At 46.0% G+C, this 14,863-nt stretch overlaps 1 protein-coding gene across 15 annotated transcripts in view; it reads left to right on the forward strand.

Moving 5' to 3' along the window:
- Positions 1 to 14,863, forward strand: part of PLCG2 (phospholipase C gamma 2) — a 178,017-nt gene that overhangs the window by 12,231 nt on the left and 150,923 nt on the right. For 2 of the 15 annotated variants that reach the window (XM_063612491.1, XM_063612492.1), the window contains exon 1: positions 11,489 to 14,150. The exons of the other annotated variants lie outside the window; for them this stretch is intronic. In XM_063612491.1, the coding sequence (XP_063468561.1) occupies positions 14,048 to 14,150 (103 nt within the window). In that variant the 5' untranslated portion in view covers positions 11,489 to 14,047. Of the gene's footprint in view, positions 1 to 11,488; positions 14,151 to 14,863 lie in introns of those variants that run through there. 15 annotated transcript variants of the gene reach the window in all.

Raw genomic sequence — 14,863 nt, forward strand, 5'->3', positions numbered from 1 at the left:
TCACCCAGGCTAGAGTGCAGTGGTGCAGCCTCGGCTCACTGCAACCTTTGCCTCCTGGCTTCAAGCTATTCTCCCACCTCAGCCCCCTGAGTAGCTGGGATGACAGGTGGGTACCATCATATGCAGCTAATTTTTGTATTTTTAGTAGAGATGGGCTTTCACCATGTTGGCAAGGCTGGTCTTGAACTCCTGACCTCTCGTGATCTGCCCACCTTGGCCTCCCAAAGTGCTGGGATTACAGGCATGAACCACTGCACCCAGCCACAGCTGGGGCTGTTGACCAAACATCTACCATGTGGTGGTCTCAGGCAGAAGAGTCCCAGGCGGAAGCTACAGGCTTCTTACGACTGCCTCATAAATCCCAGGACATCACTTGCACCAGCTTGGATCAGTAAGCCCAGCTCAGCTTCAAGGAAAGGAAATTTCTCTCTTAGAGAAGGAATGGCATGCACATCAATGGTAGGCAGGAACTGATGGTGGCCACCAGTAGCCAAGCTCCCATATGAGCATGTCGACTCTAAATCCCAATTTATGATGCAAATCCCGGCTCTGCCACTGTATTAGTCCATTCTTATGCTGCTAATAAAGACATACTCCAGCCTGGGCACAGTGGCTCACACCTGTAATCCCAGGACTTTGGGAGGCCAAGGCGAGTGGACCACCTGGGGTCAGGAGTTCGAGACCAGCCTAGCCAACATGGAGAAACTCCATGTCTACTAAAAATATGAAAATTGGCTGGGTGTAGTGGCACACACCTGTAGTCCCAGCTCCTTGGGAGGCTGAGGCAGAGAATTGCTTGAATCTGGAAGGTGGAGGCTGCGGTGAGCCGAGATCGCACCACTGCACTGCAGCCTGGGTGATAGAGCAAGGCTCTGTCTCAAAAAAAGAAAAAAAAAACCTACCCAAGACTGAGTAATTTATAAAGGAAAGAGGTTTAATTGACTCACAATATGGCTGGGGAGGCCTCAGGAAACTTACAGTCATGGTGGAAGGAGAAACCTTCACGTGGTGGCAGCAAGGAGAAGGAGAGCTGAGTGAAGGGGGAAGCCCCTTGTAAAACTATCAGCCCTCATGAGAATTTACTCACTATCATGAGAACAGCATGGAGGTAACCGGCTCCATGATTCAATTACCTTCCACTGGGTCCCTCCCATGACACATGAGGGTTATGGGAACGACAATTTAAGATGAGATTTGGGTGGGGACACTGCCAGACCATATCAGCCACTTACTGGAAGTGTGACTGGAAGCTAATTCTTTTGTTATATTTCTGTGCCTCAGTTTCCATATCTGTCAAGTGAGATAACAGTAGTTTCTATCTTACTGGGTGAGAATTAAATAGATTTTATTGTATGTACTTTTTAAGATGTGGGAAATATTGCATAATCAAAACTTAATACAATAAGACCAGAAAGAAAAAAAGACCCCCTGGTGAGGACCCCCAAGGCCTGGCCTGTGGTAGACAAGACTGAGTCTGAAGCACAACACCTCACTTCCTGGCCTCCAGGTTCCCTATTGCTTTCCAGGGATGTTGGATAAGATGGCGCTGGGATTCCTTCCATCCCCAGCCTTCTGCATAGATTTAAAGAGCCAATTGTCTCTGAATGTCGGGAGGGAGCTTGTGGTACTGTTGGGCATGTTGGTTTTCCTTCCTTTCTGAGAGACCCGGTTGAGCAGTCTTCAGGTGGAAAGGGGTCTGCTCTGGGGCCTTTCTGAGTTGAGCCTTAGGTGTCCTCTTACATCTTGTCCATTTGAAAGGCTTGGATTTTGTCTCAAGAGCTGATGTGGTGCCACCTATTTGTGGGTCTGGAATTTTAGGGTCGGCTGTGGTGATGGGCCCCTTGGAGGGCCTGGATGCGTCCATCTCAACTGAATAGGCTTTTTATTCTGACATTTTCACTTTTGCTTAGGCATATTTTCTCAGTCTGCTTATTTTTGGCAAGTGGTGGCTGCCCATGAGTGACGGATTCTCACACCTATGAGCTGTCTGTTTCCTTGGTATTAGGTTCTTGGGGTTCCCACTTAATCATGATACCGTTGATGAGAGCCTCTTCTAATGAATGCTCACTGTGTCCTAGTCTCTGTGAAGGCACATCAGAGATACGTCCTTAATCCCCACAGTGGTCCAGTGAAGGGGGAGCTATCCCTGCTTTATTCATAAAGAGATTGAGTCCTGGGGAGATGAGGTGACATGCCCAAGTTTAGGAAAGGGCAGAACTACAATTTGAACTTGTTCTTCCTACTCTCAGTCTCAAGTCTTCTTCCTGCTCTGTGTTGTTTTCTTCTCCTAAATGATCTCAAAGATGTATCAGTTCTGTGTGTCATAAACACCCTGCCTGAGACCAAAGAATGGCAGCTTCCTTTAGACTTTCTTTGTGACAGCAGGATAGAAACACGTGAATTCCTTATGGTGCAGAGGATTTGCTCTGCCAGGTGCTGGAGGTACCAAGAGAAAGGAGGCTTGGTGCTCATCCTAGAGGCACCGGATTAGTGGGGAGATGCTAGGAAAAGACCACAAACACAGCCTGGAAAAGGGCTGCTGGGGACAAGGGTGCCGAAGTGAGAATTTACTGTATTTTGGCTCATCCTGAAATGCTCTCTTGGACTTCTCTTCGTGGAAAAAATGAGTATTTTTGAAAGTTGTTATTTTATCAAAATGTTTTTGAAATAAATGTGAAATTACTATTAATAATTAAAATGAATAATAAATAATAATAAAATGAATTATTTTCTCACTGGCATCTCCTAAGAAGAAATCCATTGTCTGAGGGTTGTCCCCAAGCCCCTGCAATGAAGCATCTCATCAGAAATAAGACCCAACCAATGCCTGAAGTGTCCGTAAACTTATTTGCCTTTCAGTTACTGGTATGCGGTGATGATATAAAGAAGGGCCATCAAATCCTTGTCCTGCCACTTGGTAGGGGTGTGACCTTGGGTCTCTCATCTCACCTCTTTGGGCCTCCATTTCCTCATCTATAAAATGAGAATAATTGAATAACACACCCCATAAGACTCTTGTGATAAGTAAATGACGTGATATATGTAAAATGCTTCAATAGTATCTGGCACAGAGGATTTGCTTAAGTATTTTTTGCTCTTGCTGTCGTTGATGTCATCATTATCGTCATCATCCAGCATAAAGGCAAGATGGCATTGTAGAAAGGATGGGATAAATACCACATCATCCATTTATATGAGGATTTTCCTTCCTGCACCCAATGGGTTGTCCTGCTCCCCCTGGGGTATGTGTCCTCCACATTGGAGCCTGCCAGTGTGAAAAGTAGAGTTGACATTTTTATTCTTGATGGTGCTGTAGCCCTTCTCTTATGCTGAATAGTTGAGGAATTGCTTGTCTTGTTTTCAAGAGTTGTCTTCTGTCCTGGATGACAACCTTAGAATGTTCTTAGAATTTGTTCCTTTGTTGATTTAGCAAATACTCAAAGGGGACCTGATGTGTGTTGGGCAATGTGCTTGTCATTGCAGATAAAGTAGTGAACAGGACCCTGAAGATCTCTAGAGGATCTTACAGTCTTGTAGGAAAAGCAGAAAAAGCCAGACTAACACATTCAATCATGTTGGATCGTGATAGACGCTGGGAGGGAAAGGAACAGGGTACTGTAATAAGGAGTCATTAGCCAGGAGTACTAGCTTAGCTGGGGAAGGCCTCAGGGTGGCCTCTCTGTAGAGGTGATGTTTGAGCTGAGACTTGAAGGGTGAGAAGGAGGGAGCCATGGGAAGCTCTGTGGGGAGGGCATTCTGGCATAAGGCATAGCAACAAAGCTTTCCTATCAGTGAAGGTAGCCTAACTGCAGTAACAAGTTATTTCTTTGTGTAAGTTTATTTCTCACTCACTCAAATCATGATCCAGTGGGATTAGGGATGGGACTCTGCTGTCTGATCACAATGGGACTCTGTCTATCATGTCCAAAGGTGTTGGAGGCTACCACAGGATCCTTTGTCTGACCACTGCATGGAGGAAGAGGAAGAGCGGAGGATGGCTCAGGAGGTTGGAGGTTTCTATGGGCCATACCTGATGTAGATGTACCTGTTTCCTACCACCTGCTTCCCCCCCCTCCCCCCGCCAGAGACGGGGTCTTGCTTATTGCCCAGGCTGGAGTACAGTGGTGTGATCACAGCTCACTGCAGCCTTGAACTCCTGGGATCAAGTGATCCTCCGGCTTTGGCCTCCCAAAGTGCTGGAATCACAGGCATGGGCCACTGTGCCCGGCCCCCTCCCACCTTCTGTTGAACAGAATTTGGCATGTGACCAAGTGCAAAGGATGCTGGGAAACGTGCCCTAGCCACATGCTAGAAGAGCAGGACCTAAGATTGGGGGCATGCTTCCAGGCTTTTCTGCAACCCCTAATTTTAGAGGGTACACAGGCAGCTCTAGGTGCCCAGTGAAGGCTGATAAGTAGGATGATTGTAAGGGTCTGGGGGTCTTGTAGGAATCCAGGAGAATGAACAGTCTCATCGCTGGGCTGCATGGAAAGGGAAGTGGTGAGCCACTGGCACTGAGGACTTTCCTGTCTGTAACAAGAGCTGCTGATGGTGATGTCTCTTAGACAGTCTCATCTGCCCTCTTGGGTTTCTCTTACAGATATGGCCCTCCCCTCCCCAGCACAGCCTGTCTCCAAACCTTGTTTTTTTCTGTTGCTGCCACATCAGTGACAGCTTCGGTTTTGCAACCTCCCAAGGACGGACTCCTGAGAGAGAGGCCTCCTATGGGCCATGCCTTTTGAAGCCAGTGCAGATGAGCAGGCTGCTTTGGAGATCAGTATCCTTTGGCATGGCCAGCCTTGCCTGGGCATGGGGATGGATTGGAGGTGGTCTCCTGTAAGCGGACATCGTGTGGCTCCTTCTGGGCTGCGGGCTATGGTGGGTGCCCGTTACAGATTGAATTGTCCTTACCAATTTCATATGTCAAGGTGCTAATACCCATACTCAGAATGTAATCTTATTTGGAAAGAGGGTCTTTGCAGATGTAATTAGTTGAGATGAAATCATAATGGAATAGAGTGGGCCCTAATCTAATATGACTGGTTTCCTTATGAGAAGAGGAGAGAGAGACGCAAGGAGAGAAGGGCATGTGAAGACAGATACAGAAATCTGAGTCATGGATCTGCAAGCTAAGGAACACCAGGGGTTCTCCCTCGGGAGGAGCCAGCCTCGCCAACACTTTGATTTTGGACTTCTGGTCTCCAGAACTCTGAGACAAATTTCTGTTGTTTCAGCCACTCAATTTTTGGTATTTCATGAGTGTCAGGCCTAACACAAAAATGCACTGTCATGTAACGGGCCTGAGGGCAACGGGGTGAGTACAGGGATTGACCTACCCATTTGGTCACTGATAACTATGGATGGGTTGTGGTTTGTCATAATGGAATTTAAGAGGCCTTGCTTTCTTCCACGCGTCATGTTATTTTCTAGCTGCGTTGGCTCTGGCCTGGGCCCTGAGGTTGTAAGACGGAATACAGTATAGTGGGTAAATGAGGGAGGCAGCATTTGTCCCTCGAAATAGCACCAAGTTCTGGGAATGCCGGTGTATTTGGAGTTCCGGACAAGTCATTGCAGGTCCAGCATCTTAGGGATTGTGCTGAGTTGGGGGAGGGATCTAGTTAAAGATGTCCTTTGGTGAATCATTTTTGAAAAAAAAAGAGTTATCTCCACCACCTGCCCCCTAGTCTGTCTTAGATGTAAATGTGGGTTTTTGCATACCAGGCTCACAAAATGATGTGTCTTGATTTGTCTTGGGAGAGACTTTGGTGCTGTGCAGTTTGGGGTTGAAATCAGAAATCCTGGGGTTGACTTTTCCTGCTTTCATGCAAGGCGCGATCTTGCAGGCCTTCGGTAGTCCTGACCCACAGAGTAAGAGTGCTGGGAGGCCAGGGACCCTGTCTGTTCTGCTCATCCGGGGGACTTCCCAGCACCTGGCCCATATCTGGCCTGTGGCTGGTGCTCCTCAGATACCTGGTTAACAAATGAATCAGGAAAAGGCCCTGGCTGCCCCTTTCAGCCTTGGACTTCCCGTTTCTTCCTAACCATGGCAGTATCTGGGGTTGAGATAGGGCACCTCTGTGACAACTTCCTCTTTAACCATACACCATGGTTCCACTCATGGTCCTGGCACTTAGTGACTATGTGACCTTAGGCAATCTACTTGGCCTCTTTGAGTCTCAGTTTTCTTGTTTTCTTTTTTTTTTTGAGCTGGAGTCTCACTCTGTCCCCAGGCTGGAGTGCAGTGGCACAATTTCAGTTCACTGCAACCTCCGCCTCCCGAGTTCAAGCAATTATCCTGCATCAGCCTCCCGAGTAGCTGGGATTACAGGTACCCTCCAACTCGCCTGGCTAATTTTTGTATTTTTAGTAGAGATGGGGTTCCACCATGTTGGCCAGGCTGGTCTTGAACTTCTGACCTCAAGTGATCTGCCTGGATTGGCCTCCCAAAGTGTTGGGATTACAGGTGTGAGTCACCGCTCCCGGCCTGAGTCTCAGTTTTCTTATCTATAAGATGGGTTAATCGTGGAGCTCACCCCATCAGATCACTGGGAGGATTCAATCTGTAAGTGATTGTCACATGTCCAGTATGTACTTAACACAGGGTGCCTCCCAGCCACGCTGCCATATGTTTCCTCAGGCAGCAGGTGCCTGCATTTGTGTTTGCGTGGGGGACATGGGACAGGCTGAGACATAGCTCACATGTGTAGGGGGTGTCCTCCTCCTGCTCTTCTGTAGCACACAGCTAGGGGTCCTCTGGGGTTAAGTGCCCTTGGACCTGAGCCTGGATATAAAAGCAGCCCAGCTCTTCTGGGAGGCTGGGGAGGCCTGGGCTTGGAGAAGGAGCGTGGACAGGGCAAAGGTGAAGTTCTGGAAGTACAATCAGTGGTGATGCCACTTCACAGCCTGGGGTCCTCTCCACTGTCACAGCACTGTTGGGAAGAAGCTATAAGGAGCTGCTTTCATCTATACAAGTTGTGCTGGTGGCCAGGGGTAGGCGTGAGTTTTGGGAGGTGAAGTATCTGTGTGTGTGAAGGATTCTGTTCTGAGAAGAAGGAAATGGGAACTTACTAATTTGTAGAATGGAAACTAGCAAAATTAGGCAAAGCATGGTGAGAGCATGTGCAGCAGGAAGAGGAGACCCCGCAGAGCTATGAAGAGGTGGAGGAGGGGCCGGCCTCCCCGGCCCCAGGACTTCAGGGATCCCACTGCGTCTTCTCTACTCCTGCTTGGGCTGGGTTTCACCGGCCAGGTGTCTCCCTCCCCACCACTTCCAGCCACTCCAGGATGTCCCTGGCCTGCCCCCAGCCTCCACCAGTGGGAAAAGCCCTTACACCAGCCAGTGGCATGACTGAGGAGGGCCCGTGTCCCTGGGGAGGCAAGAAGGGCCCAAGCCCAGCGTGGCGCAGAGTGAACGTTACGCCAGTTTCCTGTTTAGACAGCTCTGAGCTGCTTCCCTCTGGCCTTGCATATTTCTCCTAATTAAAACAACTGCTTTTCCCCCTTCATTATAGAAGTGATGTGCGTTCATTAGTAGGCACATTTTAACCTACTTCTGGGTGAGAAAAACAACCCTTTAGCCGCCCCCCACCCCCCAGATGGTGTTAACACCTGGTGTACCACCGTCCAAATCTTTTTGTCCAACAAAACTTTATTCACAAGACATTTTCACAACATGCGACCCTTTCGTAATGTACTTTAGTAATATGCCTTTTTCATTTTGTACTACATTGTGACCATCTTAGTATTATAATTAACTAATTTATTTTAGTTAATGAATTAATTAATTTTTTGAGGCAGGGTCTTGCTCTGTCACCCAGGCTGGAGTGCAGTGGTGTGACCATAGGTCACTGTAGCCTTGAACTCCTGGCCTCAAGAGATCCTCCCACCTTGGCCTCCCAAAGTACTGGGATTACAGGTGCTAGCCACTGAGCCCAGCCTATTATTAACGTGTTTTTTTTTTTTTTTTTTTTGAGACAGAGTCTCTCTCTGTTGCCCAGGTGCAGTGGCGCCATCTTGGATTACTGCAAACTCCGCCTTCTGGGTTCGTGCCATTCTCCTGCCTCAACCTCCTGAGTAGCTGGGACTACAGGCGTCCACCACCACACCTGGCTAATTCTTATGTATTTTTAGTAGAGACGGGGTTTCACTGTGTTAGCCAGGATGGTCTCGATCTCCTGACCTCATGGTCTGCCCACCTTGGCCTCCCAAAGTGCTGGGATTACAGGTGCAAGCCACTGAGCCCAGCCTGTTATTAACTATTTTAAATGTCGATGTTGGTTTAAGAAATAATATGACAAACCCCACATGCTCAAGAGCAAGGGATCTAGGGTCTGACTGCCTGGGTTCAAATCTTGGCTATGCCACTTATCACATTTGTGGCCATGGACAAGTTAACTTTTCATTGCACTCATCTGTAAAATAGGATAATAATGGTACCTATTACACTGGACTCTCATGAGGATTAGGGGATTTAATTATGTATCATACTTTGGGTATCATAGTACCTGGCAAATATCCCAAGCACTCAATAAGAGCTGCTATTGCTATTATTATTGTTTAAATTTGCTTTTATTCTAAGTTCTGGGATACATGTGCAGAATGTGCAGAATACATAGGTAAGAGTATGCCATCGTGGCTTGCTGCGCCTATCAGCCCATCACCTAGATATTAAGCCCCGCATGTATTAGCTGTTTATTTTGATGCTCTCTTCCGTCCTTCCCCTGCTCCCCAACAGGCCCTGGTGTGTGTTTTTCCCCTCCCTGTGTCCATGTGTTTTCACTGATCAGCTCCCACTTACGATTGAGAACATGCAGTGTTTGGTTTTCTGTTCCTGTGTTAGTTTGCTGAGGATGATGGCTTCCAGCTTCATCTATGTCCCTGCGAAGGACACGATCTCATTCCTTTTTATGGCTGCGGAGTATTCCATGGTGTATATGTACCACATTTTCTTTAACCAGTCTATTGTTGATGGGCATTTGGGTTGATTCCCTATCTTTGCTATTGTGATACTATTGCTATTATTATTATTATTATTTCCAACCCTCTATGATAGGCAGAATAAAGGCTCCTTGCCCCCAAGATGCCCTTGTCTTAATCCCTGGAGCCTGTGAATATATTACTGTATACGGCAAAAGGCTTCTTGCAGATTGAACAGATCTTGAGATGGGGAGATGATCCTGGATTATCTGGGTGGATTTGATGAAATCACAAAGGTCCTTGCAGGAGGCAGGCAGGAGGGTCAGAGTCAGTGTGAGAGTGGAAGATGGTACCAGCTGGCGCTGAAGATGGAGGAAGGGGCCATGAATCAAGGAATGCAGGTGGCTTGTGCAAGCTGGAAAAGGCAGAGGAACTCATTCTCCCCTAGAGGGTCCACAGAGAGCTTGTCCCAGTGATGCCTCGATTTTAGCCCCGTGAGACTCATGACTTTTGCTGATCTCCAGTGCTGCAACATAATCAATTTGAGTGAAGCTATTATGCCTGTGGGAATTCAGTAGCGTAGCGATTGAGAATAAATAACCCCCCACCCCCTGCACCTAAGTTAGATGAGTTGTGATATTTGCTTTGGATCTTTATTGTTTTTAAGAAATAAAACATAGATACAGTTAAGTTCTCATAAGTACCTTTCCCTCCCTAGAGAAATCAGTATGATGATTTCATAATTATAATTCCCATTTCAAAAATTTTTATCCATGATTAACATATAGTATGTTTTGCAGGTCTTTACATAAAAGACACTGCGTGGTGTATATCCCTCAAGCAACTTGCATGTTTTTGCTTGACATTGTGAAGATTTTCCATGTGGATGTAGCTTTATTTTAACATCCATGAGCAATTTCACTCAACAGTACACCACAATAGATTGATCTGTCCTGTCAATGCTGGACATTTAGGTTGTTTCCAATTATGATACTCCCCATTCCAACAAACATGTCTTCGCTATTGTTTGAAATTACTATAGAATTCTACCTTATTCCTTAAAAATCTATCGCCTATTTTTTCGATATTATGTAGTTGTTTTTTATTTTCTTTCTTTCTTTTTTTTTCTTGAGATGGAGTCTTGCTTTGTCACCCAGGCTGGAGTGCAGTGGCACAATCTCAGCTCACTGCAACCTCCGCCTCCAGGGTTCAAGCGATTCTCTTGCTTCAGCTTCCCAAGTAGCTGGGATTACAGAAGTACACCACCACACCCGGTTAATTTTTGTATTTTTAGTAGAGACTGGGTTTCACCGTGTTGGTCAGGTTGGTCTCGAACTCCTGACCACAAGTGATCCACCCGCCTCAGCCTCCCAAAGTGCTGGGGTTACAGGCATCAGCCATCACACCCGGCCGACATTTCATCTTGAAATGGCTTCCAAAAATCTATGGCTATGCAGAGTTGCCTACCAATGTTCTGTCTGGAATGAAAAGACTAGAAGCTAGTTCCTTCAGGTGGGTACAGTCATTATTTATTTATTTATTTATTTATTTTTTGAGATGGAGTCTCGCTGTTTTGCCCAGGCCAGAGTGCATTGGCGCTATCTCGGCTCACTGCAAGCTCCGCCTCCTGGGTTCACGCCATTCTCCTGCCTCAGCCTCCCGAGTAGGTGGGACTACAGGCACCTGCCACCGCGCCTGGCTAATTTTTTGTATGTTTAGTAGAGACGGGGTTTCACCGTGTTAGCCAGGATGGTCTCAATCTCCTGACCTCGTGATCCACCCGCCTCGGCCTCCCAAAGTGCTGGGATTACAGGCATGAGCCACCGCGCCTGGCCTCAGGTGGGTACACCCTTATTCATGTCTGTACTTCCAGCTTTTGCTACCAAGTGTTCCTAGTAGATGCTTAGTAGATATGTGATATTGAATGTATAACTACTACCTTGAGCTACCACCTTCTCTTGATGAGGAACCTATAGATTTGTTTTCTTTCTTTTTTTTTTTTTTTTGTTTGGATACTGAGTGGAGTTTCACTCTTATCACCTGGGCTGGAGTACAGTGGCACGATCTCGGCTCACTACAACCTCTGCCTCCCAGGTTCAAGCAATTCTCATGCCTCAGCCTCCCAAGTAGCTGGGAGTGCAGGCATGTGCCACCATGCCCAGCTAATTTTGTATTTTTAGTAGGGACGGCGTTTCATCATGTTGATCAGGCTGGTCTCGAACTCCTGACCTCAGGTGATCCACCCACCTCAGCCTCCCGAAGTGCAAAAGAAATTAATACTTTTATTGAGATAAAAACATCTCATACCCTACAATGTACCCCTTAATGTATGCTGTTAAGTGGTTTTTAGTATATTCAGAGTTGCACCAACATTATCATAATCAGTTTTAGAATGTTTCGTCATTTCCCCCAAATCCTATACATTGGCAGTCACCTCTACTTTCCCCCATCCCTGGCAATGACAAATCTACTTTTTGCCTTTACAGATTTGCCTATTCTGGACATTTCTCACAATACATGGCTTTTTGCATCTCACTTCTTTTTTTTTTTTTTTTTTTTTTTTTTTGAGACAGAGTCTCGCTCTGTCGCCCAGGCTGGAGTACAGTGGTGTGATCTTGACTCACTGCAAGCTCTGCCTCCTGGGTTCATGCCATTCTCCTGCCTCAGCCTCCCAAGTAGCTGGGACTACTGGTGCCTGCCACCATGCCCGGCTAATTTTTTTGTATTTTTAGTAGAGACGGGGTTTCGCCATGTTAGCCAGGATTCATCTCACTTCTTTAGCCTAACATACGGTTCGTTCACATCGTGGCATATCAACACTTCATTCCTTTTTAAGACTAATATTCCATTGCGTGGATAGACCACATTTTGTTTACCCATTCATCACTTGATGGACATTTAGGTAGTTCTCTCTTTTTGGTTATTGTTTTCTTTTTCTGTTTGTTTCTTTTCTTTCTTTCTTTCTTTCTTTCTTTTTCTTTCTTTTTTCTTTCCCTTTCTTTCTTTTTCTTTCTTTCTTTTTTCTTTCCCTCCCTCCCTTCCTTCCTTCCTTCATTTTCTTTCTTTCTTTCCTTCTTTCTTTCTCTCTCCTCTCTTTCTTTCTTTCTCTTTCTTTCTTTCTTTTTTTCTTTTGCTCTTTCCCTCCCTTCCTTCCTTCCTTCCTTCCTTCCTTCCTTCCTTCCTTCCTTCCTTCCTTCCTTCCTTCCTTCTTCTTTTTTAGGCAGTCTCACTGTGTCACTCAGGGCAGAGTGCGGTGGTGTGATTTTGGCTCACTGCATCCTCTACCTCCTGGATTCAGGGGTTTCTTGTGCCTCAGCCTCCTGAGTGGCTGGGATTACAGGCGTGTACCACCACACCTGGCTAAGTTTTGTATTTTTAATAGAGACAGCGTTTCACTATGCAAGCTAGTCTCGAACTCCTGGCCTCAAGTGATCCACCTACCTCACCTCCCAAAGTGCTAGAATTACAGGTATGAGCCACCATGCCTGGACTCTTTTTGGTTATTGTGAATAATACTGCGGTGGACATTCATGTACAAGTTTTTGTGTGAATACATGTTTCCATTTCTCTTAGCTCTGTGCCTAAGAATGGAATTCTAGGTTATCTGTAACTGTTTAATCACTTAAGGAATTGCCAAGACTGTTTGTCAAAGCAGTTGCACCGTTTACTTTCCCACCAGCAATGTTTGAGGGCTGCAACTTCCCCATGTCCTCGCCAGCACGTTAGTGTCTGTCTTTTTGGTTATCACCATCCTAGTGGAGGTGAAGTGTTACCTCATTGTGGTTCTGATTTTCATTTTCCTGATTGCTCATTGCTCTGTCTTAAATAGTTGATGTAATAATTTCCTTCTAAACATTTGCTTTCTCTAGACAGTGTCCTATTTTCAACTTTTCTGGGCCCCAACATTGTCATCTGGCATGGGGTTGGTGCTCACTAGGGCATAAATGAATGAGGAAACTCTGGATATGTTAGCTTGAAGGACATGGGCATGGACACTGATTGGTAAGGATGTGCTTCTTGGCTTGAGTCAAGAATCATACATTTTAACTGTCACTTCTGCTTTTTTTGTGGCACAAAAGGACCATTTTTTGAAGTTGGTAACCTGTCTTAGTTTCCTCAGTAGGTGTTTGTCCAAATGTTGCGCTGAAGCATAGCACAGACTTTTCATCATTTCAAGGTTTAATGCCTCAGCCCAGGGAGGCTATATTTGGTGACCTTTTTGACAGAGCCCTGGAAACGTCTCTTCCTAACTGCCAACTTTGAGCTCCTCTGCCTCCTGTTTGGCCATCAGTTACCTCCTAAGAGGAACCTGGAGAAATGTCATTGGGAAGTGCTGCTGGCACCCAGATGAGAGAGTGTTCTTGAAAGTTTGGGAGCAGTATTGAGCATCTGCCATGTGTCATCGTTGTGCTGGGCACTACAAGCACACATGTATCCGTGTGATCATGTGTATGGGTATTTATTTGTAGTGTCTAGTCATTACAATCTGTCTGTGAGTTTTGCCTGTTTTACTCCTAAGTACAATGAACTTCAGTGATTTGCCCAAGGTTACCAAAGTTTTCAGAGGAACAACATCAGACACTTTTTCCCAATCAGCATGTGCCAAAAAACCTTTAGGTTAAGAGGTTAACAAGACAAGCCACATATGGGGGAAAATATTTATGAAACAAGAGCTGATAAAGGACCTGTATCCAAAACAGGCAACTCTTAAAACTCAACAATACAAGGCCAGGCACGGTGGCTTACGCCTGTAATCTCAGCACTTTGGAAGGCCGAGGTGGGCGGATCACAAGGTCAGGAGATCGAGACCATCCTGGCTAACACGGTGAAACCCTGTCTCTACTAAAAATACAAAAAATTAGCTGGGCATGTTGACGGGCGCCTGTAGTCCCAGCTACTCAGGAGGCTGAGGCAGGAGAGTGGCGTGAACCCAGGAGGCGGAGCTTGCAGTGAGCTGAGATTGCACCACTGCACTCCAGCCTGGGCAACAGAGCGAGACTCCGTCTCAAAAACAACAACAACAACAGCAAAAAAACCCCCAAAAACTCAACAATAAGAAAATAACCCAATTAAAAAGTGGGCAAAAGATCTGAACAGACGCCTCACACCCGGTTCCCCCACCCCACTCACAATGATTTGCCATCCATGTCTCCATCCTGCAGTAGCCAAAGCTGGCTGCTTCTGGACCACTGCTGTGCAATGGAAATATCGTGTGAGCCACCAATACCAGCCATGTGAGTAGAGGTTGTGTTTTTTTTCTTTTTTTGGCTGTTCCTGTTGTTTTGTTTTTTATATAGAGATGGGGTTTTGTTCTGTCTCCCAGGCTGGAGTGAAGTGAATCAAACTCCTGGGCTCAAGTGATCCTTCCAGCTCAGCCTCCTGAGTAGCTGGGATTACAGGTGTGAGCCGCTGTACGCAGTCATGTGTGTAGTTTAAAGTTTTCTAGTTGCCACATTCATAAAGGTAAAAAGAGGTGAAACTAACTTTATTAATTTTATTTAACTCAGTATATCCAAAGCATTATTATTTCAACATGTATGCAATATAATTATTAATGAGATATTTGATTCTGGTTTTTGGTCTGTGTCTTCAAAATCCAGTGTGTGTTTTTTACCTCTAACACATCTCAATTCAGCAGATTCAATTCTGAGTGCTTAAAAGCCACATATGGCTAGTGGCTTCCATATTGGATAGCACAGATCTAGATTATACCTCTTTTCTCCTTTTGCATTACCTTCTTCCGTGGTCCCCAAGCAGCAAAGGCATTCTCCATGTGGCAGGTACTATGGTCATCATAGTGGTGCTCCCTGCGTGTGAGATCAGATAGCTTTAATTTCCGACAGAGACTGAAAATGTGGAAGTGTGTCTGCCAGCTTTGCCATCTGTCCTAGATTTAGGCGTGACATCTGATTGCTGGGTCCGAGCATCCAGTGCCAGCTGTACTTCT

This window comes from Symphalangus syndactylus, chromosome 11 (genome assembly GCF_028878055.3).
Source record: "Symphalangus syndactylus isolate Jambi chromosome 11, NHGRI_mSymSyn1-v2.1_pri, whole genome shotgun sequence".
NCBI lineage: Eukaryota > Metazoa > Chordata > Mammalia > Primates > Hylobatidae > Symphalangus > Symphalangus syndactylus.